This window comes from Artemia franciscana, chromosome 9, assembly GCF_032884065.1.
Source record: "Artemia franciscana chromosome 9, ASM3288406v1, whole genome shotgun sequence".
Taxonomy (NCBI): Eukaryota; Metazoa; Arthropoda; class Branchiopoda; order Anostraca; family Artemiidae; genus Artemia; species Artemia franciscana.
The window spans coordinates 48032058-48058617 of record NC_088871.1 but is presented as its reverse complement, the minus strand read 5'-3'; the positions used below and the strand labels follow the sequence as shown (position 1 = coordinate 48058617).

General features: G+C 35.1%; 1 protein-coding gene across 3 annotated transcripts in view; it reads left to right on the top strand.

Annotated features, from left to right (window-relative positions):
• Nucleotides 1-26560, top strand: part of LOC136031499 (palmitoyltransferase Hip14-like) — a 106400-nt gene that overhangs the window by 29742 nt on the left and 50098 nt on the right. For 2 of the 3 annotated variants that reach the window (XM_065711156.1, XM_065711155.1), the window contains exon 1: nt 21347-21462. In XM_065711156.1, the coding sequence (XP_065567228.1) occupies nt 21412-21462 (51 nt within the window). In that variant the 5' untranslated portion in view covers nt 21347-21411. Of the gene's footprint in view, nt 1-20747; nt 20940-21346; nt 21463-26560 lie in introns of those variants that run through there. The other variant, XM_065711157.1, reaches the window with a different exon arrangement.

Here is a 26560-nt window from a genome sequence, read left to right as displayed (position 1 = left end):
GTAATGCTTATACTATTAAATTAATGTCATTGAAAGTGATATGTTCCTGAAGGTACATAATAAACATTGGGCACCCTTGCCCTAGGGTCATAAATACAGGTAAGGGAGAAAGGAAATCCCATAGGAGTATTTAATAAATTATTGAAACTACTTATATTTATATACCATTGACAAAAAAAAATTAGTTCTCAATGTAATTAGGGTTTATTTATCAACATGGTTTGGATTTCGACAGAAGGCTGAAATTTCTTTAATAGAACTTACTCGCTTATATACATATGCTATTCACCAACCCTAATAGTTAACCTATAATAGTCTACTATTCAGTCAACCCTAATAGGTTAAGGTTGACAGCACTGCTACTAATCCATTATGACCCCTAAACAATCTATAAACTATTCGCATGTCAATGCTCTTCACGTGTCGGATGTAATTGGAAAATTCACTTTCAGTGTAGGACCAAGTAATTTTCTCACACCCACTGTCTTCTGGCTCCAAAGTCTGTTTCATTTCGCGATTTGCTGCAGCCCGGACTAAGGCAGGCTCTCTAAGTGGCATGTTTCTAATCAACTGCGAGTCTAATATTTCCGGAAGTAAACAATCGCTCCAAAACTACTGAAGCTTTGGTAATATGGACAAAAAATACTGTTTTGATCTTGGAATAGTTAAAATTTCCACATTGCGCTCATGGTGATATACCACCAAGTGGCATTCTTCTTGATTGGTTATTTCTAGCTGACCTTGAATTTGAGCATTTCAATTGTGATTTTTCTTTAACTCCAATTTTGAATTGTGTGACCATAGGAAAAAGTTCTTTACCAATCCTTTTTGGGGTGCCACTTCCCTTATAATTATTCCTCTGGGAATATTATGGAGTCTTCACTTCAACTGGTGTGCCGTTTTCTAAGCGACCATCAAGAGAAGCTCCAAGAAACTGGATATTTGGATGAACGAGTAGTCCCATTTGATCTCCTTTGATTAATGATACTCAGGAACGTATGCAGGAATTTTTTTCGGGGTGGGGGGGCCAAAACCTTCGAAACAGCAGATATAAAGTACCATTTTTTTTATATATTTAGTAACGCAAACAGCACGTATATCGGAAATACAGATTAATCTGTAGTATTGTAGTGAGATTAGTAACGTAATGTTGCCAAAATCCTGGGAGGGAGGGAAAATTGAAGCCATTTCCTCCAAGTCAAGTGAAAATGACAGTTAAATGAAAAAGAGCCATATGGTACCATAAAAGAAAAGGTATACTGAATAAAATCAATCTCTTTCTGTGGATTATTTAATTGCGTAGGCCTATCCTAGTTTTGATATGATTTTTGAAGACGCAAAATTTCAGCTGGGGATGCCAAATTGGGGTCTCTTTATTTGTTTTCATTACATGTCAACTATTTTGAGCTTTTATGAACTTTTAGGGTTTTTCAATAAAAATTAAATTGACCCTGAAAATATGGATCTTCTAGGAAGTGATGATTTAAATAACTTTGACGAAGGTTAATAAACTCACTAGCTGAAAAGATTAATTAAAATGTATGACTGAAGAATAAGCGTCAGAAGGGGTTAAAGGGTTACTCTTAGAGATTGCTAATATGATATTGCCTATGATAAATAAAAACTACTAAGTCAAAATATTCTAGCTCAATGTCAGTTACCGTTTGGCAGAACATTTGGCCGTTAATGCAAGAATATTCAGCCAAAGTTTCGCCAAAGATAAATGACCAACTGTATCCGAATGAGCACACCCTGGAACATTTTAAAACCTATTCTATGTGTTTTTTTTTCATTTCTGAACTAATAATTTTGCAATCCAGAAAATATTTCGTAAACAAAAGATGTTGGCCATTTTCCAATAATCCACATTTAATTCCAATGAAGCTTAGACCTTTAATTAACCTTTGTATTTTATTAAATTAAAATGAAAATTAATTTAAGTTTGCTTTAAATACCTCTAGTTTTTCATATAAAAAGGAGTCACACTGTCAGTGACGATAGTCCTTTTTCACTAAACTAAGTAATCTTCAAGATTGGATGTCCCTATTAATAATAATAGTAATTTATTTGTGACCCACTTGAAACAGCAGAGTATAAAAACAAACACACAGAAAAAAAAACAACTTCTGATAACATATTAAATTACTGTAGAAAACATTTTAAGAGATCATGAAAAGGGTTAATCGTAAAATGTATCGAGTCGGATAGTTTCTGGTGTAGCACTTTAAGTTTATCTAATAAATCTGGAGCCCCGAAATTTGTTACCATATCACTGTTCTTGTACCAGGGAAGAAGATACAACAAAAAACAGAGGAAACGAAAATAAGATGACTTGAGAGCCTTTAAATCTTTTCTTTTTAAAACAGGATACAATCCAGAAAGATATAAAACCGAGTGATCACAAAAGCAAGAATAAAATTGTGAAAGGGCTTTGCGGTTGTATTTCCCCCTGTTCGCAACAATTTTAGAATAACCCACTTGAAGTTTAACATTAGCATCAGAAACAATTTTATTGTTTCTGAGAAGGACCAAAATGAAAGAATTCACATTTATCAGGGTTAAGGGTTAGACCTACATTCGAGAAAGCAGTAGAGATAGAAGGAACAGAAGCCGAAAGCCCAGATTTAGTTCTACTAATGAGAAGAATAACGTCTGCATAAGCAAGATATGAGACATTTGAACTACCTAAAAGGTAAGTTGTTGGAAGATCGATTTAAAATATCACCAATATAGATTTTGAAAATTGATGGAGATAAAACTCCACCTTGTCTCACACCTTGTCTTACGGTGATCTTTAACATAGAAGGATCAGAAGGAGAAGATTTAACATGAAGGACAGAATGACCATACCAAAATTTTAATAAAGAAACAATAGAAACATTCACTCCACATTTAAGCAAAGAAAACAGGGCTTGGGAATGAACTAAAGAATCAAAAGGCCTAGATAGATCTAAAGAACAAAAATAAAGATCATAGCCCTTCCCGGAAGCATCAGAAACCAGAGTAGAAAGAACTTTATGGGCATGCTGATATCCCAGACCACGCTGAAAACCAAACTGGTTAACTCCAAAATTTGTATTTTTGGTACTTTAAATTTATATTTAAGGTACAAGAAACAGTGATAGGACGATAAGATGAACATGAAAATGAATCTTTTCCCCTTTTTAAAATAGAAGTAACTGTGCCACACAAGAAACTGTCCGGCACGACAGAACAACACAAACACATTTAGAAAAGAAGTTGTAAATGCGATATTAAAGGGGGGCAATCAGGTTTTAAATGATTCACTGATATTCCATCGGTGTTAACTGACTTAGACTTAAGCCTTTTAATAGCCAGGTAAATTGAATCAGCGGATATCGGTTATATATCCTGCTGAGATAGAGCAGACGGTAGCATACGTTTCAAAACAGCTGAAAAACGTGAGTAAACTGCATAATTAATCCAGGAAAAAATAGCAGTACACTGCGATTTCCAAGCTGACTTAGAAATATAATTGCCAGGACCATCACTAATAATTTTACTAGAATTTAAAACATTCTTCCAATCACTTGGATTTAATGAAAAATCAAGACCCCGAAATCGGACTGCACGAAGGTATTTCTTATAAGCAGATTAAGTTTTTTTATACTGAAAACAATACCAAAAGCAGGCCTTCCGCATTCTGACCATATACACAACCATAACTTTGCACGGTTCTTAATCGACTTCAACTCTGAATCATTATTCCACACAGGTTGACGAGTCTCTAACCTAACTCGTTAACAAGGGACAGCACAAGATTCAGCGTTTTTCAAACACGAAATAATTTGAGAATAGTACAGGTTAATATCGGCAACCACATTTTTCACAGGCACCTGCGTCTGGAGCAAATGAAACGGAATACGAATAGAACTAAGTAGTGCAAAATATTTGCACGATTCCAATTATACTTTTTGAAACACCGTGAGGGCTTAGGAATAGAGGAATATACAGGAACGTTAAAAAGGGAAAACGTAAATGACATCGGCATATGATCAATGTCTTGTTCATCCGTAAGGACATGCACTTCAGAAATGCTGAGACTTGGCGAACAAATTCCATGGTCAATATTTGATACACTTCCTGAAAGATGAATGTAAGTATAGGACTGATCCTTTGGCACGATTTTATAATCAGGAACTAAATCTAACAAGCAGTGAGTTCTGGCCGAGTTATCTAAAATATTGCAGTTTAAGTCACCAACAATCAGATATGTAAGTTCGGAATCAGCGAATTGCTCCACAGCTGAGCATAACCAGGAGCAAGCTTTGGCGAACCGTGTCATAGAATCAATTCCACGCGTATTATGTGGTAAATATGTGTTAATTATAACAGAGTTGCCTAACCGGATGGCAAGAAAATGATCATTCGAGCATAAGCAAGTGGGATTTAGACCACTTAAACTCCGCTTCACAAAACATGCAAGCCCTCCGGAGGGCCGGCCAAAAGTTGCGCGGGCATTTATAAGAAATAACTGGTGTGATATACTTCGTTGTAGAAAACTGGAACTGGTGGAAGAGAGCAGGTGTTCTTTTAAGCAGACTATATCGTAATCATTTATGAACTCGTTGATCACAGAGGCTTTATCCTTAGTGCCATTAATATTAAAAGAGAGTAGAGATATCGAGCGAGATATCACTTGGCAGCAGATATCACTTTTTTAAGGACTTGACATTTTAGGCTAAACGACACATGTGGACCACCACAATTCGCACATTTCGCAGGGAGTTTACAGGAAGACTCTTTCATAGAGACATGAGGCCCTGAGCAAATTTTACACTTTGGATTTGAACTGGAACAGGTGGACTGGATATGGCTGGGGGATCTACACTTGTGACAGCATCTAGGTGGGGTCAGAAACTCAGAAACTCGAATAAGTTCATAGCCGATTTTTAGTCCTGTTTTTAGAAGCCGAGCCTTTGACAATAGATCTGTAAACTCAATCTTGACAACTGTAGAGGCACCAAGACGACTAGCCGATGCTATGCCTGGCTCACTGCAGAATTGGTGAACATCAAGGTCAAGAGGAATTCCTTTGGCAATTCCAAGTATTTTTTTGTGACAATCTTAGTCGCACAAGATGTTACCGTATTTTTAATCGAAGAGCAAAAGTCATTCACTGCAGATTTGTCTATGTGAACAATCAGTTGGTCTTTTTTTTACTTTTACACTACTAACACATTCATAACCAGTAACTTTATCCAGTATTTCTTTTCTTTTGATTGGATTGTCAAGTGAAGCAGGGATCTTGGAAACCACAATAGTCGCTAGGACATTTGGTTCAATAGGTTGAGGAAGGGGCGGAAAATGGTTATCATAATCTTCCGCACGAGCCGCAACAGCATTAAGAACTTTTTCCATACGCGTGAGCTTTGAGGACAGATGTGAAAACATCAGGTCAGGAACCGAAGGAACTCCATTAGCTGACAAGATAACATACATAGGAACGGTTAAATCTTCAGAATCACATTTCGCCAGCAGCTCAAGAATATCATGTAAATGACTCTGTGTAGCCTTATTTCCTGCACGTCTTGGGCAAATTTCTCCAGGCAAAATTTTTTTCCAAAAAGTAGACTTTGCGGCCGCAACAGCAGCTGCATCGAAGAATTCCAAGGCATGCCGAATAATAAGATCATCACCAACACCATTATTTCGGCTAAACTGCAAAAAAATCAGAACTGGCACATAAACCAGTTCTCCGCTCGCCATTATTCCAGAGCGATTATCACCCAATTTACTGGTGGTTTCCTTACGAGAAAAGTAAGGGAAGTGTTGAGGGTTGGCTACCTTGTCCCAGCAATTTAAGGGGCGCGCCCGCTGGGTACCACGGCTCTTGCTACCAACTCACTCCCCCCTTCTGCTTACTTTTTTTTTCGCCACCTCTATCGGAGCGTGATTGCCTATAAATATCGGAATTCCTAATTATATTCTTACTGCTTGATGGCTAAATGAAGTGTCTAATTTCTTGCTAAAAAACTAGTCAGACAGGTTTCGTAAGAGATCTTCCTTTGTCGAGAGATTGCAAAATAAGTTCATAAAAACTTGCCAAACAGCTTTGTTTAAAATCCAGAAAAAGGTTATTATTTAGTTTTTCACGGAACGAAATCTATTTGGACTTTTTTTCTATTTGAATTCGCTTTTTTTTATATGTTTGTAGTGTTAAGCTTTTACGAACATTTACGATTTTTTTAACTAAAAGAATTGATCCTGAAAAAGAGGTATTCTAGGAATTGAGGATTTAATCATCGTCAACAAATGTGTATAAACTTATTAGATACAAAGATTCAACTTAAGACCGAGAAGAAGTTAAAGGGTAAATTTCAAAGAGCGATTCTTTAAGATTGCTAACATATTATCTATGGGTACAAGAAAAAAATCCAGTAAGCATGATTATAATCTTACACAGTTAAACCCCCCCCCCACCCCTGGTAGACTCGAAATATATAAAAAGGGCAAAATTAAGATTCAGAGAAAATGTGGTACGTTTCTGGTCAGAGTTAGTCTATTTTTAGCAACTTCAACTTATTTAATTTAATTCTTCATTGAGTATAGAGTATTAGATTCAGACAACAACGGCAAGATTAGATGCGGAAAATAAAGGACTCTTGGAAACTACTGTTCATTGAGAAAATTTTTGGCAAACAGGGGGTTGTCGGGGATGACTAGTTAATCTTAGAAGAAATGGAATAAAATCTTCGTCATTAGAAAAAAATATATGAATTTTGTTTCTGCCGATTTTTCTAGGATTCGCAAAAGATCTAGTAGGGTGGGCATTGTCCACCTGTGCCCCTCCCTAGCTAAGCCCGTGGTATTGGTAGTAGTAATAGTAGTAGTATCAGTACTACCAGTAGTAGTAGTAATAGTAGCAGTAGTATTAGTAGTAGTAGTAGCAGTAATAGTAGTAGTAGTAGTAGTAGTAGTAGTAGTAGTAGTAGTAGTAGTAGTAGTAGTAGTAGTAGTAGTAGTAGTAGCAGTAGTAGCAGTAGTAGTAGTAGTAGTAGTAGTAGTAGTAGTAGTAGTAGTAGTAGTAGTAGTAGTAGCAGTAGCGGTAGTAGCAGTAGTAGTAGTATTATTAGTAGTAGTAGTAGCATTAGTAATAGTAGTAGTGGTAGCAGCAGCAGTGGTAGTAAGGATAGTAACAGAAGTGGAAGGTGTAGCATGCATCCAATGGCTTTTGGTTACTACAATACCCCCCACAACATATGCTGTAAGTATAAACTTCCTACTCTAAGTCCTTCCTAACACACTGTTGATACTCCCTTTTGACAACCTTTATGCACATAGTGTATTTTGATTTAGGTCACCTTCCCCCTCAACATTCTTTTGAATCTTTTTGTTAACACTTTTAGCCTTAGTAGAGGTCACAATAAAATAGTAGTTTTAGTGGTGGATGTAGTGGTAGCAATAGCAGTAGTAATAGCAGCATGCACATATTGTCTTCTGGTCAATTGATCATCCCACACATCATTCCCAGAGAGTTACAGGTTAATACTCTAAGCCGTTTCTCAGAGTTGCTCTTTTGAAAATAATTTGTTTTACCTTAACACTACCCTCAACATTCCCTGAAAGCTCTACCTTAATACCTCCAAAGATTGTGAGGGGGGGTGTCATCTCCAGAGACAAAGCTATTGGAAATTTCAACTATCCTTAACTAGTTCAAGTTCAAGTTCATTTATTTATTAATCGCACTTACATGTATATATATATATATATATATATATATATATATATATATATATATATATATATATATATATATATATATATATATATATATATATATATATATATATGACATAGGCCCATGGGGAGACAAGCTCGAAAAACTAGGCCTAGACAAAGAATAAAATAATAACACACTACAATACAAAGATAAACATGACGGCAAAGATACAATAACACAACAATAGTATGAAAGTAGCAGCTAGCTCAGGATCATTCAATACTGTTGAAGAAATTAAGAATGTAATATTATTAAATATAAATTAATACTGGAAGATAGCTGAGAGGCCCATAATCACCCAGAGCAACGATCCATACAAAAACTTTGCCTTACTAAAAAGATACTTAATTAATTAAAAATAATCCTGAACTAAATGAAATTTAAGTTTCCTTTTTATTAAATGGATAGAGGAAAATTTATCAACAAGAGCCTTGTGAGCATCCCAGCACCGACACAAACGGAGCGAATTTAGATCTCTCAGGATTATACTTGTCAATGTAGATATCCTTTTTTTGTCGAGTGTTATAATTATGTAAATCTTGTGATTGGGAGAACAAACTTTGATGGAGATAATATGGCGGTAATTTCTTAATGTCATAATTGATTTTGAAAAGAATTGCTCCAAAAGCAAATTGTTGAGAGACTGGAAGTATATCTAGATAAGTATATAAAGATGCAGTAGAAGACCTATTTGGATGTTCAATAGGTGATGGAATGAAAAGTTTAAGGATTCTTAGGGCTTTATTTTGTAAAATCTGTATTGGTTTAATATGGCTTTTAAGTGTAGATAAATATACTAGAGAACAATAATTAATATTAGTCTGAATCAGAGCAAAATAAATACTTCGTAAAGCAGAGTAGGGCAAGCAAAGCTTTAACCTTCGCATTAAACCAACATACCTTGAAATCTGTAATCGTAGATTTTGAATGTGTGTTTTAAAAGATAAGCTTTCGTCAATCACAAGTCCAAGGTACTTTGTAATTTTCACCCGAGATATTGATAATAGATACTTTGAAGAAGTAACTCGGGTAATACGAGGGCAGATATTTGACTTTCTGTCGTAAATTATGAAATTGGTTTTTGATACATTCAAAGCAAGAAAATTTGAAGAACACCAATCAAGAACATTAGAAAGTGCAGTATTCAGTTTTGTCTCCAACTCCTCGTCATTCTTTTCAGAAATTGAAACTGCCGTATCATCAGCAAAATGTGTGTTGAGACACGGGGATGTAAAAGCGCGGTGAAAATCATTTATATAAATTAAACAAAGGAGAGGACCTAGGACGGTAATTTGATGGATTTTCAGGAGAGTCACCTTTGTGAAGCGGAACTATCCGCACTTCTTTAAAAGCAGATGGGAAAACTCCAGTTTTAAATGAAAGATTAATTATATGCTGTAATGGTAATATTATTGCAGACAGTATTTCTTTAACAATTTTAGAACTAGACCCGTCAATTCCCGCTGAATTACCTGGATTTAGATCACACACTTTTTTTGTTATTTCAGAATGAGAAATAGGCCCGAGAAAAATAGAATTACTTTGAGGAGATGGAAGGTATGAAGAAAAATGTTTATTACTACGTGAATCAAACTGGTTCATTACTGATGAAACAATTTTCTCTCCTATTTTAGCAAAATGAGTATTCAAAATATCAGCCACTTTCTCCGATTTATTAGTAGTCGAACCATCTTCTAAACTAATAACTTCAGGATAATTAGACTTACTTTCTTTTTTTATAAAATAATTAATTAAAGACCACGTTTTGCGAGGAGAATTTTGAGCTTCTTCGAAAGACTTTTTATAATACAATTGTTTCGACAAACGTATCATTGTGGTTAATTTATTTTTGAAAATTCTAAAATTTTTAATATTATAATCAGTTGGATTCTTTAACTGCTTTTTAAATAACTGATTTTTTTTCTTAACTGATATCAAAATTCCAGACGTTATCCATGGCCTTATAGGAAATTTTTCTTTGCAAATTTTAATCGTAACAAATGGGCAACTAGAATCAAGGCAGCAATTGAAATTTCTTAGAAAATTATCAGTTGCCATATCTGTATCCTCCGTGGGTATTACCTCCTGCCAATTCAATAGTCCAAGGCTTTCATTCAGGTGCTTTAATGTTATTTTATTTATTAACCGTCCTTGACGTTCCTTACTTACCTGTGGTATTTTATAAGTAAAAGCTAAATCTGAAACCAGCAGGAAATGATCCGATGTATCACTTAAAACAGCAAAATTTGCTTGAATAGGTAAAGATGTAAAAATATTATCAATGAGAGAAGCAGAACTAGGTGAAATTCTTGTAGGTATCAGGCAAGTAGGAAGCAGATACGCAGAAAAGCAAGAAAACAATAACTCAACAGAAGATTCATTTGAAGTTTCTAGAAGGTCAATATTGAAATCTCCGGAAAGGATTACATCTTTATTTTGAAAATGGGGTTGATGCAAAAAATCATGGAGTTTAGAGAGGAAAGATTTGACTGGAGAAGAAGGCGGTCGGTATACTACGCAAAAAAAAAACATCTTTTTTTCCAAGACTAATTTCAGTCACCATTACTTCAAAAAGCATTTCCTCATGAGAACCTTCCAGATTTGCAATGCGTCGAAAAGAGATACCTTCTTTAACTATTACTGCTAAACCACCTTGGCGCCTAGTCAATCAGTTTTTAAAAATAAATTGATATCCAGGAAAAACAACCTGAGGAGTCAGGTCTGTAAGAAAAGTCTCACAGAATCCAACGACATGACAAGATAATTTATGAGCTACATAAATAAGATCATCCTGTGAACTAAACAAACCCCTACAATTTAAAAATCCTGTTCTCACAACACCGGTACTGGGAAGATCAGAAACTTCGGAAGGTATTTTATATTTACAACTTGGAAAGTTAATTAGCCCACCGTCATTTATCTTATTTCCTGAAAATTTATCATGGCTCTGGAATATGGAAAAATCAAAAGGGTTAGACTCAAGGTATCTCAGTCTATCCCCAATGCAATTATCATCCAATGTGCAAAATCAGAATTATGATCCGAACTAGCAGAAACTTTCGCAAAATGCATACCGTCTGAGTCTTAAAGTAGCAAAAACAACTGAACCAGTGAGAACTCGAAAATAATGAAAGAAAAAGAAAAAGAAGACAACAAAATACAAAAAAAAGGACCATGATTATTACGGCTAGATCGTATTTAAATTTTAACCATGATGACGACAAGAAAAAAAAGAAACAAATATATATATATATATATATATATATATATATATATATATATATATATATATATATATATATATATATATATATATATATATATATATATATATATATATATATATATATATATATATATATATATATATATATATATATACATATATATATATATATATATATATATATATATATATATATATATATATATATATATATATACATATATATATATATATATATATATATATATATATATATATATATATATATATACCCACATATACACATACACATACATATCTCCCTACAAATTAAAATATAACCCATACTAACAGCAAAAATCATCACTTATCTCGACAAAATCCCCATCAAAAAAAAAGAAAAGAAAAAAGAAGAACTTTCAACTGTTGTCACTTAAAAGGAATAATAGACATTTTAAATAATCATTATAATCTTCACTGGAGTTCAATAATAACTATTAAGCTTCATGTTGGTCATCGTATTTTATCCACTTATCAGAGTTCAGGTGACATACTTCTAACCATAGATCAGCTCCCTTTCGTTTCATCCTGGAGGACTCCCATTTTCCAGCTTCGCGCAGACCTTTAGCCTTAGCAAGGAGGTTGTTCCTGATATCGTTAAGTTTGGGAGGAAGATCAGACACAACGCGAGCTCCGGACCCTTTAAGCTTCCCCACATTACGCATAATTAATTGCACATCTTTGTCGTTGCTAAGGGAAAGAAAAACTGGTTTTAACGTCTCAGTTTTCGATGAGCCTCGCCTAGTGGTTATGTTATTGCTTGTTTTAGACCCCAGTCTATACAAATTGTCAATTGTAATAGGGCTAGAAATTCCCAAAGTATCACTGATCCATGCTTTCACGTTAGATTCCAGGGTTTGGTTACCCTTTTCGTTTCGTAGACCATGAATGATGAGGTTTTTTTTCTGCTTTTTAAGTCAATTAGCAATAGTTCTTTCGAAAGTAATTCGCAGGAAGCTTTATAAGCATTCAATTGACTTTCAAGTTCACGAATCCTATTGCCACGTTCTATTCCATCCGATTTTATGACTTCAATATCAGCTTTCAAACTCACAAACTTTAGTGACAATTCGTTTTGGTTTGCCAAAATTATATCAAGTTTATCAAGTTTCATCAGCTTGGCATTAATGCTAACTTTAAAGTCCTCAAAATCCTTTTTGCTGACGCTCGCCATCATTAAATAAATCAATAATTACGATCTAGTTAAAATCACCTTAGATCATTCCTTGCTATCAACAATAATCTTATGCAAAAAACAGGTTTTGCACCGTTGACTTTAGCGAGATGCTAACACCCTGAATGACCAGCCAGAGAATAACAATTGTTATAAACGACCATATTAACTTTTCATATGATGTCTTTGGGGGAATACGGGGCGTGGGGGCTGCTTGCCCTCCGATTGCTAATGACTCTAAAATTGGGCACCAGAACTTTTAATTCTGGATCGAATGTGATCCCTCCAAAGTTTTTTTGTTACGATAACTACTTCCATACAAAGTGCTTTGGTGAATAAGGAGGAAAATGTAATGCATAGAGCGCACTTTGCTCTTTACTTAGGCAGAAAAATTGAGCTGCCAATTATTCAAAATTTTGCCGTCTGTGAAATATTTAATTGAAATTTCATGTTTTAAATATATTTTTTATATATAACAGCTCAGAAAGACATTTTGTCACTAATGCAACTTGTACTACCCAGATTAACAACAAAGTCATAGTTTTTCATTGGCTAAAGTTCTCATAATTATAACTAATTTTTTTCTGACTTTTTAACTAAAAATAAAAATTGAAATCCAACGAACAGTGAAAAGAGACTTACCAAACAGTACCAAAACAATTCTGTTTAAGGGGATGGTCACTCCTCTTCATTGACTCTTGTGAGTTCATATTTTATAAGGCAAAATGTTTATTACTATTGAAGAGTTCACATGAAAATATGCTAACCTTCCGTAGCGTTTGTGATGCTCGAGCACTAGGACTCTTCCCTACAAACCTAGGACCAGATAAATAGAGATAAAAAAGGAAAATTTTGAAAAAAAATGTTCTGCTGAAAGCTATAAACTTACTGCAAAGGTTTTATTTAGGATACTCGCTAAGGATATTTATAGAAACATTATATAAAACAAGAAAGACGAATATCAAAACTCCCTTGACTTGTTTTACTCATAATCCAGTATATCTGTTCCTTTCCATCATCTAAGTTTTTTTTTTTAATTTATCATCTTCAAGCCTATTCTTCTTTGAGGTCACAATGGTACTTCCTACAAAAAGGTGGTTGACAGAAGCAGATGAAATGATTGACGTAAAATTTCTGCAAAATACTTTTGAAAATGTTGGATAAAGAAGAAACGAACCAACTATTTTCCTCTTGTCTCCAATAAATTGTAGATTCTCTAGTTTTAAAAAAGATATGTGCTTTCAGGCACAGCATCATTTGCAGGACTATTCCCGTCCAAATACGAAAACAAGTCTAAAACATTCGATTTCACTTGTATGCCTGATTTTTGGCTTGGGATAAGCCCCTTGCTTTTTTCTTTGTGTTCAGAAGCTGTCACCACAAATCTCATCTTAATGAGTAAATGATCAGTCAAGGTTGCTCTTTTATATTCTGAAAACCTCCTAGTCTTGAAAATGGCATAGCTAGAAGTTGCAATCACAAACTCCCTAAAGTGCTGTCATATAAGGCTATAGGCAGAACCTTAGACAAAAGTTTCTTCAATAATCAAAGAATAATAGAACCTCTCGCCGCAACATGACCAAAAATAAAACCGGCAGCCGATCAAATCAATAATCTGAAGTTTCAACTTTTGGGCTAGATAGACCAGAGGAGCCCCAGCCTGTATGTTTGTCTGTTAGTCTAACTTGTCAGATTGAATAATTTTTCTTAATAGATTCTGGCATACATAAACTAGAAAGTGCACAAAAACACTATCCATTTTACGTGCATAACTTGCTAGTTAAACGAAGCAGAATAAAACTTGAAGAGCCAAAAAAATTCAGTAATTTTCCCACTTTTCTGCCTCTCACTGAGTGCCAATTTAGTGCTAGAAACCTGGTGCTAGTTGCGTAATTTTAGTTTAGTTCATGTATTATAAATTCTATATTAATTGTTTGGTGACAATTTCTTCAAATCACGTCTTACCTTCTTTTCGTGTTTTTGATTTAAAACAAATTTTTAAGTTGTTGTTTGGACTATACAAGTCGAAAAATTGCAAGGTAAATATTGATCAGACCAATGACGTCAATCCACGGAAATAATGGGGGTGGGTTGGATTTTTCATAAGTTTAAGGGGGCGATTCTGTCACTTCTTAAAGTCAATTTATTCAAACTAATCAAAAAAGGTAATTTTTCAATGAAACACTGAAAAAAAATGTGTTTTTCAAAATACCGGACTGGGAATCTTATGAGGGGTCAATTATGGGGCAAAATCTATTATGGGACCAATAACTCCCCTCCGCCAAATGAAGCCATAATCCCGGACTAGACTGTCTGCTCTGAATCATTGTGAACACGTATTCAACGTCAGAAACTCAAACTCAAACGATTTGATTATCAAACGCCTTACACCGTTATACCGATCAGTGGGAGTTTTGTCACAAAAAAAAAACATATAATGCTCAAATCCAGAGTCACCATCATTAAATTTATATGCAACTGAACAAAAAAGTACTAAGTAAATAATGAAATTTGAAATAACATATAATTTGATTCTCCATATTTTCAGATTTTTTCCCAAATTGCTTTATATTCTCTTTTGTTACTTACAAAAAAATGCATATCAATGTGATTTTTTCAATATCTTAGATATATTACATAAAACATTTATATAAAAAAATTCTTTAGTTAATTTAAAAATAAGACCTAAACTTGAAAGTTTAAAATTTGACAATGTGGAAGATGGATGGAATAATTTCAGAAAAACAATTTCTGAAGTTGCTGATGGTGTCTTAGGAAAGTGCTTGTAGGTAGTCTCTGTAGGTCTGGTCTCTGTAGGTAACAAATTACTGAGCAATATGATACTTTTTAGACTGAGAGATGCTGTAGACAAAGTTTTAAGGGAAGAACAAGGCAGTTTTAGAAAAGGTAGAGGATGTGTCGACCAAGTTTTCACTCTTAGGTTAATAATTGAGAAGTCCCTTCGTTGTCAAACACCTTTGGTCCTCAGTTTTATCGATTAAGAGCAAGCTTCTGATTCTGTTGATAGAAAAGTGTTAACAAAGGTCTTATCCTTATATAGTACACCAGAAAAATACATTAAAGTGATTTGTGCTATGTACGAGAATAATACTGCCACGGTTTAGGTAGGAAATGAGGTTAGCAACAAGTTTTGTATTAAATCGAGTTAAGCAGGGTTGTGTTCTATCCCCCTTTATATGAATCATTTTGATGAACTTCGTCTTAAGTAGCACAGGAAAGGCAATTGGAGACCACGGAATCAAATGGTGAGGAAAAATGCTCCTTGACTTAGATTATGCTGATGATTTAAGCATATTAGATGAAAGTGTGAGCAAAATGAATGAATTTTTAGAGGTTTTGCGAGTTCAGGGTGCTAAAATGGGCTTGAAAATTAATGTTAAGAAGACTAAGTCACTAAGGCTAGGAGTAAGTCCTCAGGTTGGGAGCTTCAGTTACCTTGCTAGTATTATTAGTAAAGATTGTGGAAGCAGTGAAGATGTTAAAAGTAGAATAGCTAAGGCTCAGGGTGTTTTTTCACATTTAAAAAAAGTTTGAAAGAATTGAAAGATAAGTCTGCAAACCAAGATTAGAGTATTGGAAGGTGAAACAGTGATGACAGTGGTCAAATATGGCTCTGAAACATGGGCGCTCCGAAAAGCAGCTGAAAATTTACTAGATGTTTTCCAGAGAAATTGCCTACATATTGTTCTGGGTACCCGGCTGACTGACCGTATTTCAAACAGTAGGTTGTACGACCTACCAATCCAGCTTTCTAGGACTATAATGAAAGAAAGGTTGAGATGGTTAGGCTACGTTCTACGGATGAAGGATGACGGATTACCGAAGATTGTCCTTTTCCGTCTGGGGCTACACGGAAAGCAGGTCGTCCTTGTTTGGGTTGGGAGGATGTCATAAATAAAGATTTAAAGGAAATGGGAACTTCCTGGGAGGGTTTAAAGAGGGGGCTTTGAATAGATTATGATGGAGGAGGAGGGTGCATAGCTGTGTTAGCCTCAGGCGGCTTGGTGCTGCAGTGAGTTATTATTATTTTTAGTAGTAGTAGTAGTCAATGTCATCACTCCAAAATTTCAAAATACAAAAACAAATTTTCTTCAGTATCACCCCTCTTTAGTGATATATTCGGTTAGTTATAATTCCATAGATTTACAATATTAATAATAATAATTTATTTCTTACCCACAACAACACTATAAAAGTATTAAAATGTGGAGTACAAACAATTAAATACACACAAAAAAAGCAAAACATACAAAAATGAAAAGTAATGACAATAGAATTTTTTTACGTTAATACAAAAAATTAAATAAACACACAAAATAACGAACTATGGAAAAAAAATGAACATTAGATACACACGAAAAATGAAATTCAAAAAACACAAAGAGAAAAACAAATACACACACAAAGTCAACGAAAACAACCGATAAGACGGTGGTGAGGGGATAGGCGCGCAGAAGCCGTACTGGAGAGTTGTCTGAGAAGAATCTCCAACTTAGAGTTATATCAGGAACTGAAATTTTTTTAACAAGAGTCCGGTTTTTTGTCCAAGGTGGAAGATAAAGAAGAAATTTGCAAAATTTGAAATAATTTATACGAATTCTATTTAAATTACCATTATTAAGAAGGGGGAAAAGACCTGAAGCATAAAGGACAGAATGATCACAGAAAGTAGAATAAAGTTTAGCCATCGCACGTCTATTATACTTCCCTCTATTTGCAACAATTTTTGCATAACCAATCTGAATCTTTTTACTTATATCACAAACAGTACGCTGACATAAGCTCGAAAGATTGTTAGTAATAGAGATGCCAAGCCAACGAATACAATCAACAAGAGGGATAGTGAAGTTATCACAGTGAAAGGGAGTAGCAGTAGTGCAGCTATAGGGAAGAAACTCATATTTATCTATATTAATTGAAAGGTCAATATTAGAGAAAGCATCAGAAACTATAGAGGCCATTTTGGAAAGACCCTTTTTGGAACGGCTAATCAGAAGCAAGTCGTCAGCATACGCAAGATAAGAAACATCCACAAGACCAGAAAGGTAAGTACCTGAAATCTTAGCCAGCACACTAGAAACACAAATCTTAAAAAGCGTAGGGGACAGAACACCACCCTGCCTAACTCCTCTTCACATTCTTATAATAGTGTCTGGTGTAGATCTTAATTGAAGAAACGAATTTGAATACCAAAACCTAAGAAGCATTATAACAGAGAGATTGACCTCAGAATTATACAAGGAAAAAATGAGCTGACTATGGACCACACTATCAAACGCTTTCGAAAGATCCAAAGCACAAATATAAAGATCATTTCCCTTGGAAGAATTATCAGCCAGCAAAGAAGACAGAAACTTATGCGCATACTGACAACCCACCCCACTCCGAAAACCAAATTGGTTCTCATCCTCAATAATATTATTAGTCAAAAATGGTAGAAGGATATACTCAAAAACCTTACTAATATTACAAGATACAGTAATAGGTCGATAGCAAGAACAGTCAGTCGGTGACTTTCCCCTTTTTAATATTGACGAAATAGTGCCACACAGAAAACTCTCAGGTACATATGAAGTACATAGACACATTTGAAAAAGAAGCTGAAATGAGATATAAGGGGGGTGTATTCAATCGGCATATGCATCTTAGAAATACCATCCTTATCTATTGAATCAGATTTTAAACTTTTAACAGCATTAATTACGGAAGAGAAATATATGGGCACTATATGGTGTTCCGAAAACGTTGTACTAAAGAGGGGGGTAAGAAGGCGAGTATATACAGAATGCACTGAATAATTAATCACTGAAAAAATCGAAGAATAATGTTTATACCAAGCTGAAGGTGGAAGGCAATTACTTGTCATAGTTTCATCATTTATCTTGTCAGAATTAATCACTTCTCACCAATCCTCCCTACTTACAGGAAAATCCATACCGCGGTAACTTGCCGACCTCAGATAACGTTTATAATTGGTTTTAGTTTTGCGTTTGATCTCAGCGACACACCCAGAACTTTGCCAACCGCATTCATTTCATATCTGGAGCCATAATTTTGCTTTATTTCTTATCGACTTTAAACAAGGGTCCATTGACCAGACAGGTTTTTGTGTTCTTTTACGAATACGTTGTCGAGGTACGGCAGCTTCTACTGCCCTTTTCATACACATCACAATTTGATTATAACAACAGTCAATATCTGCTTTACCATTCGTATGTACCTAGCGCTGAAGAAGATGATATGGAACACGTATGGTAGAAAGAAGGGTTGTCAAGGTAGAGATGTAGTGCGGTATATTGGCTTTGCTCCAATTACTTTTTTCAAACCACTTCGATTTTTCTCGCGAGCAATTGGTTTCCGATAGATCAATATCCATTGTAAATGTCGCTGAAATTGGCATGTGGTCAGTATCTTGCTCGTTAACATGAACAGAAGCAGAAGAAAAGATAATACCAGGCGTAGCAAACAATATGGTCAATATCACTTGTGCTTCCAGAATGATGAACATATGAAAAATTGTGGGGTTTGGGCACAACGTGGTACGAAGGAAGACACTCAAAAAGCAATTCACTTCTCACAGAAGATCGATTAATATCAGTATTTAGGTCCCTAGTTATTATATACTGTAGAGAGTTTAACAGTACCTGATTCACAAGATTCTTAAGCAGACCACACGGCTTTCCGAATTTAGTTAAGGATCTGATCGAGTATCCATCGTATGGGAGATAAGAGTTTATAAATATACAATACTGCCAACACGCACAGCCAAAAAAATTCGTCGGAGTAGAAGAGTACTGGGGAGGGTAGATGCATGTCCCGTTTAAAGACACAGGCTAGTCCACCGGAAGGGCGACCGCCAGTAGCTTTTACTGCACTCAGGAACGCAGTATGATGCTGACTTCGACGCAAAAAATTCAAACTTGAAGCAGTAAGAAGATGCTCCTGAAGACATACCAAATCGTAGGAACCGTACAACTCGTCAATAACAAAATCCTTATCTTTGGTGCCATTTATATTGAACGAAATAACTGAGATTGATGCACTCATGGTTGAAAGGTGGATTTGCACTTTATTCGATTCTTAATAACGGGGCAGGAAAAGCTATAGAAAGGGTGTTTTTGGCCGCAATTGGGATCAGCAATGCATGGCTCATCTTTTGTTGATATGTGTTGCCCTCCACAACAAGCACATTTCGGGAGAACACTGGGACAGGAGTACTGAAGATGGTCTAGTGATCGGCATTTAAAACAGCATTTGGGTAGGTCCTTAAACTTGTAAACAGGAAAAATTTCATAGCCCACTCTGAGGCCATGCTTGAAATATGTAGATTGCGCAAAAGAATCAAAAGCTCGATTTTCACAGACTTAGATAGGCCCAATCTCTTAGTATCTTTGACACCGTGTTGGTTTCCGAGTACCGTAATGTCAACGTCGGTAGGAATATTACGTGATATACCAAAAAACCGCTTGGAAACCACTTTTGTTGTAGTACCGGAGATTATATTCTGGATTGACGAGCAGAAATCCTCCGTAGCAGACTTGTCCATATTAATATACCACTTGTCATTGATGGGCTTTACGCTACGTACTAATTCATGTCCAGTAATTTGGTCTATAGCTGCTTTTCGCTTAAGAGGGTCAGAGAAGGCGTCCGGCACCTTTGAGACGATAACTGTTGCATGCGAATCTAGCACTGAAGCCGGCTTGGGTAATTAGGGGAAGCTCAGTTCATAATTGTCAAGTTTTGAAGACATTCCCAAAACAACTTGATGGAGCTCACTAAATTTTGAGAATAAAGAGGTGTAGGCAGTGGCAGGGAGGCAGGGTACTTCCGTAGGGTGCTTTATAACGAATGTCGGAACATCAGTGTCAGTCTCGTCAAGACATTTTAATAAAGTAATTATGTCGCTGAAATGGCTAACCAATGCATTATTTTCCTTCCGAATGGGGCAATCTTCATGACCCGGACAAAGCTGCCACAATAACGTCTTTGCCACCTTGACCGAATTAGAGTAAAAAACTCCACTCCATGCCTTTTAATCACGTCATACTCTGCTCCAATTAGCAAATTGCTCTGTACAAAATTCAATACCGGCGAATAAACAAGGACAGGATCATCGTCACTGGTAACAAGCATCACGCTGGTTCTATTAATTCAATAATAATAGCTCAATAATTTTTTTCTACAATTCATGCACAAATAGTTCTTTTGATAATCCTCTTATGTAGGTCAAGGTTACACGTCACTTTATCCTTAACCAGTTATTGCGAAACCTTGAATTATAATGAACTAATTTTCATTCGATGAGAGCTTATAGCCGAGTGTTGAAATAGTTCACAATTCTTAAGCTAAAAAGGGCTTACTGAATTAATAAGTTCATAAAATATCCAATTTAATCCAGGTGTGTTCACTTTGAACTCAAAATCAGGACTGATTCATGTTTCAAATAGACATTTAGACTGCATTGTTTTTTTTCTGATTGTCGGGCAAAAGTTTTAGATGTTGAATGATGTCCTTTGTAAAAATCTTTTTAATATCCACAGGCAGAATTTCCAAGCTCCTCAAATAAGTTTCCGATGGATCTAGTCAGTGATAGGTGCTTCAAAAATTCTACTTGGATCGAAGGATTGGACAATAACAATAGCTGTGACTGTCTAGGATATGAGACTTGAATTTGAGCCACACTTGAATAAGACATTTGAATTACAAAGTGGACAGACTGTTGACAATATTTGGTAACATTGCTCTTTACCGTTTTATTTTGTGTATTTTTTATGTCGACTCGGACTAACAAAGCAGGTATTTTTTTTTTGTTGGTATTTTCCGACGTAAGACGTCAATCCCTTTAATGCTGAATTAACCAGGCACCTGCTTTTATTTAGTTAATTAACTAATTCTAATGCTCCTCGCCCATTTTGAGGAAAAAAATTGGTTGTAAACAAACAATAATCGTCGTTTAACCTTGCATTATGAATTTACCACCCGGGTTTATAATTTTAATGTCGACGGAGGGAAAACTAAGAACTAAACTCAACACAGTCCAATCTGAGGCCAGAACGCCTTTCTGGTCGCCTGCTATAGTGATTGCGGCATCTAATATTTAGCTTAAGGAGGTCATATATTCCTTATCCAAATAGATAAAAAATAATCCTTGTTTTGAACTTTAGTTAGAATTGTAGTTGATAGATATTTAAATTTGCACAAAAGATGACATGGGATGAAGGTGATCAGACTGCTGATATTGTGGAAGCAACTCAGGTACCAATTTTAAAGATGAATTTTATCTTGATTCAACAGTAATCTAAGGTATGATACCCAGCAGCATAGTTGGACAGCTAATCACCGCTTTATCAGATATGCCTAAATCAGCTATGGTTACATTGCTGTGAAATATTGGTAAAATTCTAGTTCATTGACTTCTTGCTGTCTTGGAATGGGTTTAGGTTAGGAATATGAAACTTTCATGAATGGGGTTACAGGCTATTGAAATTTTGACAAAACAACATTTTACCTTAATTTTCAGTTACTAGTCGCTTTTTCTATGCCTCTAGTTCTGAAAATGCAATTCCTGTTATTTGAGTATAATTTTGAGCCATTTCAATGTTTTTTTTCACAATTTAGGAAATGTATTTGCATATCTTTAAAACCTTATAAAATAAAATTGAGCAAAGTTATGAAACTGAAAACAATTTTGTTATACTTTAGTTAAGCAGAAGATCTATTTTGCAAGGTTTCACTTTTATAAAACATTTTTTTAAAGGTCATCAAAGGTCAGGGTCCTCTAGAGAGAGAAGGAGTAGAAATAGTCGCTTCAAAATACCTTCCTGGGACATACTTTAGTCTGTAGATTCATCCCCAAAAGTTTTATTTTTCCTAACTTAAACCCTTTCTGAGATAGCAAGAAGTCAATTAACTAGAATTTTACCAAAATATTTATTACAATACACAGGAAGTTGATTGTTTCTCAGTCAGTTTTATTGAAATTTCATTAATTAATACGTTATTTGGCTAGCTTAAATATTTCAACCTTATGCAATGCTAAAAATTTTAAAATTGCTGAATGTCAGCAGTAGAGCCTTATCACAGAAACACACATGGAGCTTGATGATAAACTTTGAAATGCTGTCCAATCTTAGACAATGGTTATTAAAGTTTGGCTTACTTCAAAATAGCCTAAGCTAACCTAGCCTAGGCTATCTTGATGAGAATACTCTCAATATCCTACTTTGACTGCACCACTCCTGGACAAATACTTTCACTGATAAAGTTTAAGAATAGCAGCTCTCCACAAGGAGATATGCTAGAACAAAAAGGGCAACATTTTCAGATTGCTAATTTTGTGCTCATTTTATAAGGTTTAATGCAGCTTTTTCTGTATTACAGCTTATATTTTGGGTAAAATTTGATCCTATATTACTATTAAAAGTGTAAATCCTTGCTTACTTTAGATAAAGTCAACTTTTCAGTGTTTTTTTTAAGCTACTATATTCTATAATTCAATCACCAGCATTGAACAACAATTATTACCTTTTATGGTGTAGTTCAAACGGGAATGTGGGCATTTAAACATACCCTTTGGTCAAGTCTATATAACAATGTTTTGATGTGTCTTATCTGAAGGCCTTTAAACAGGGGTAAATAAAGATGAGAAGATAGAACTTTAGGGGTTTCTCACTCAAAATTACAATTTGGTGCTGGTTATCCTTACCAATTCTTCATTATTTATACAATAAAATTTTTTTTTATTTATTAATAGGTAGTTTCGTGTCTGTATGCTACTTATTCTCCCCTTAATTTGATTCTTTTTTTTAATTGATTCTTTTTTTTGGAGGCTTTAAATGATAACAAAAGTTTATTGTTAACCTCTATACATAACTTAGAGAGGTACATAACATAGTAAATAACTATATGTAATAATAATGCCCTTAGAGAGATGTAAAAATAAAAATAAAAGCCATGGTATATGCTTTCTCTGAAGTTTGTGCCATTACAAGAACAAGCAGCTTAAATGTAATTAAATAAAAAAAAACAAGTTTTTTTGGCTGAAAGTAAAGAGCAACATTAAAACTTGAAACAAACAATTATTAGTCTGTATATGAGGGAGTTTACCCCCTTGTCAATACCTTGCCCTTTACGCTAAAGTTTGAATTTTTTTCTAATTCTTTAAGAATGACCTTTGAATCACAAAGGCCATTTAATTAGAATACATAGCTCTTTTGAAAGTACTAAAAAATACTTTAGCATAAAGAGTGAGATATTGATGAGGGATTGAACCCCCTGATATACATAATCATTTTTGTTCATTGTAATTTTTGATGTTGCTCCTTACTTTCAGTTGAAAAAACTAGTTTTTTTTTTTTATTTCTGGTCCTTCTTTATATAAGGCTGGGAAATCTGATGGCCCCTTCATGGAAAATCCCCTTTTCCTATGAAACTTTTCTCCATGTAAATATCCTCCAACATAGCCACCCCCCCCAGAAAAAGTCTCCCTGAAGACGTCTGTATACTTTGCAATAATCAATGTTATAAGTATATAATGTGTAAAATTCACTGCTTCCAGCCATTCCCCAGAGACTTGGGGGGGGGGAGGGATAACTTTATCCTCCAAGTGTGTGAAGGGGCCTAGTTGCCCTCCCATTTTTTGGTCACTTTAAAAAGGCTCTAGAGCTTTTAATTTCCATTTGAATGAGCCATCTTGCAATATTCTAAGACCACTGGGTTGATACAATCACCCTGGAAAAAACAACAACAAATAAACACACATCCATAATCTTTCTTCTGGCAAAAAACATGAAATTCCACATTTTTGTAGATAAGAGCTAGGAACCTCTACTGTACTAATGCCAAAAGAAGCTAATTAAAAAAAAGCAAAATCAGTAAACTATTATATTTAGTCTAAGGCTACATTTGGCCTGTTGTGGGGGGGGGGTAGTGTGTTGACAGTGATTATTATGCTGAAAAAAGTATTGATCTGCAATTCAAATGTTATGTTACTCTTTTCTATCTGATTTCTGTCCTATAGAAATATTAATCCTAGAGGAAGAATCCAGAGGAAGGACTAGGAGATAACAAGGAAGCCTTTGCTGCTAGAGAATCAGCCATATCATTATATTTTATACCTTTATGACTAGGAACATGTTGAAAATAAACTTCATTTTCTATTAATTCTATTAATATTTTGGATCAGTAGTAATGCTGATTTAGAGTCGGAGAGACAGAGTATATTTTCAGATTCCATGTTATAATTTACAAGTGCATCCAAGGCCAGGCGGATGGCACATAATTCAGCAGACAAGATAGAAGATCCCAATGGAAGAGGAGAATAAATATTCAAATTCAGGGATGGGATACATGCTCCTGCTCCAGCTGTTTCCCTCTGGACAGATCCATCTGTATATATTTTTCTATAGTTGGGGTAAGCCTTTGAGATGTGTTCACCCAAAATAGTCTGGATCTCATAATTAGGAATCATATTTTTACTAATGGAGATAAGTTCTACTTGACAGCTTGGAGGACTCATTTCCCGTGGGGGGGGGGGGGACTCAGTAAAGGGATATGCATAAAGCGAATGTTGATTCCAGTTTGGGACCTCCAGTTGAAACTGATTCCATGATGAATGGGCATTGGGACAGGCTGACTTCTCAGCGCATGCTTGGTTCCATAAGCCTGGATTTGCGAGAAATACTTTATCCTTAGACTAGAAGCTCTTTCACTTAGGGACACCAATCCCAACAGTATTCTTAACTTTGACAGAGGAGTATGTTTATGCACACCCAAAGCTATTCGAATAGCAGAATTTTGTAAAGATTCAAGGATTTTGAATGAGGATGGGAGACGAGCTGAAAAAAAATTGAATCCCATATTTTATATTTGAACGAATATATAATTTGTAAAAATCCAAATTATTTTTGGGTGACATCCCCACTTACTTCCAGCAAGTCTTTTTAGAATACAAAGTCTCTGAATAATCAGAGATTTCAAAGAATTAATATGTTCATGCCACTGCATTTTAGAATCCATAAATAAACCAAGTAACTTCACTGAATTGCAATATGGGATCTCCCTTGAGAAAATTGTCAGTGGATTAGGAGGATCTAGAGTACCATTAGTAAATATAATGGCTTTAGTTTTACTGATTGAGATTGGGAAGTCAAATGCTAAAGAGAATCTCTGGACTAAACTTATATCCTGTTGAATAAGACTTTGAAGAAGGCCAATATCCCTTCCTGACTTCCAACTAATCAAATCATCTGCACAAAGGCCAAATGATGCATGAGATACTTGAAATTCAGAAACATACAAGTTGAATAGAAGAGGACTCAATATTGCACCTTCAGGAAGTCCTCTCGGGGCATTGCTCACTTCTAGACTGATTTACCTGAACGTAAAAATATCTATCAGTTAGAAAAGACTTTATAAAACTTATAAAAGGATACGGGAAGTCAAGATTTATTAGGATTTCCAATAATTTATTGTGGACTACATTTCCATAGGCATTCGACCAGTCAAACAGAACAGCCATTGTGACATGTCTTATTTTGAGAGCGTTACAAACATCAATTTCTAGCCGGGTAATGTTGTCTAAAGAGCTATGTTCTTTTCTGAAACCTGTTTGTTCACTAGGAAAGAGATTGTTGACTTCAGCAAACCACTCAATTCTTGATAAGAAAAGCCTTTCCAGGACTTTCCTAAAGGAAGGTAATACCGATATAGGACGGTAAGACTTGAGATCATTAGATGAATAAGAAGGTTTTAAAGCTGGGAATACCTGAGCAATCTTCCAGGCATCTGGGAACTTTTGACTTGACCAAATAAAATTATAAAGACTTAAGAGGGCTGTATGGACCACCTTTGGGGACTCAAGAATCCACTTCGTATAAATACCATCATAACCTGGGGAAGACTTGATGTTAAGAGAATTAAGTGCTATACAAAATTCATCTTGGGAAAAAAGGTTTCATCAGAGTACCCTTATAAGAACAGGTAAGAGGGTGATTACAAAAAGGGGGTCGGCTGGGATGAAAATCTGAGAAATCATTTTTAAAAACATCGGTAAACAGATCTGCCTTCTTTTTATCTGAGACAATTGGATATCCATCCTGAATGATATCATATCTACGGTCATCATTAGGCTGCTTTCCACTATTTAGTTGGCTAATGAAATTATGGACCTTTGAAATTGGGGTTCTAAAACTGATACTTGAGCTGAAATTCAGCCATGTACTCTGTTTAGCTCTCCTACAAATTAGTTTCACCTTAGCACATGACTGCTTATAAGAGATTGCTGTTGACTGAATGGGTGCTTTTGAAACATTTTACGAGCCTTTCTTTTTGCCAGAACTGCAACCCTACACTC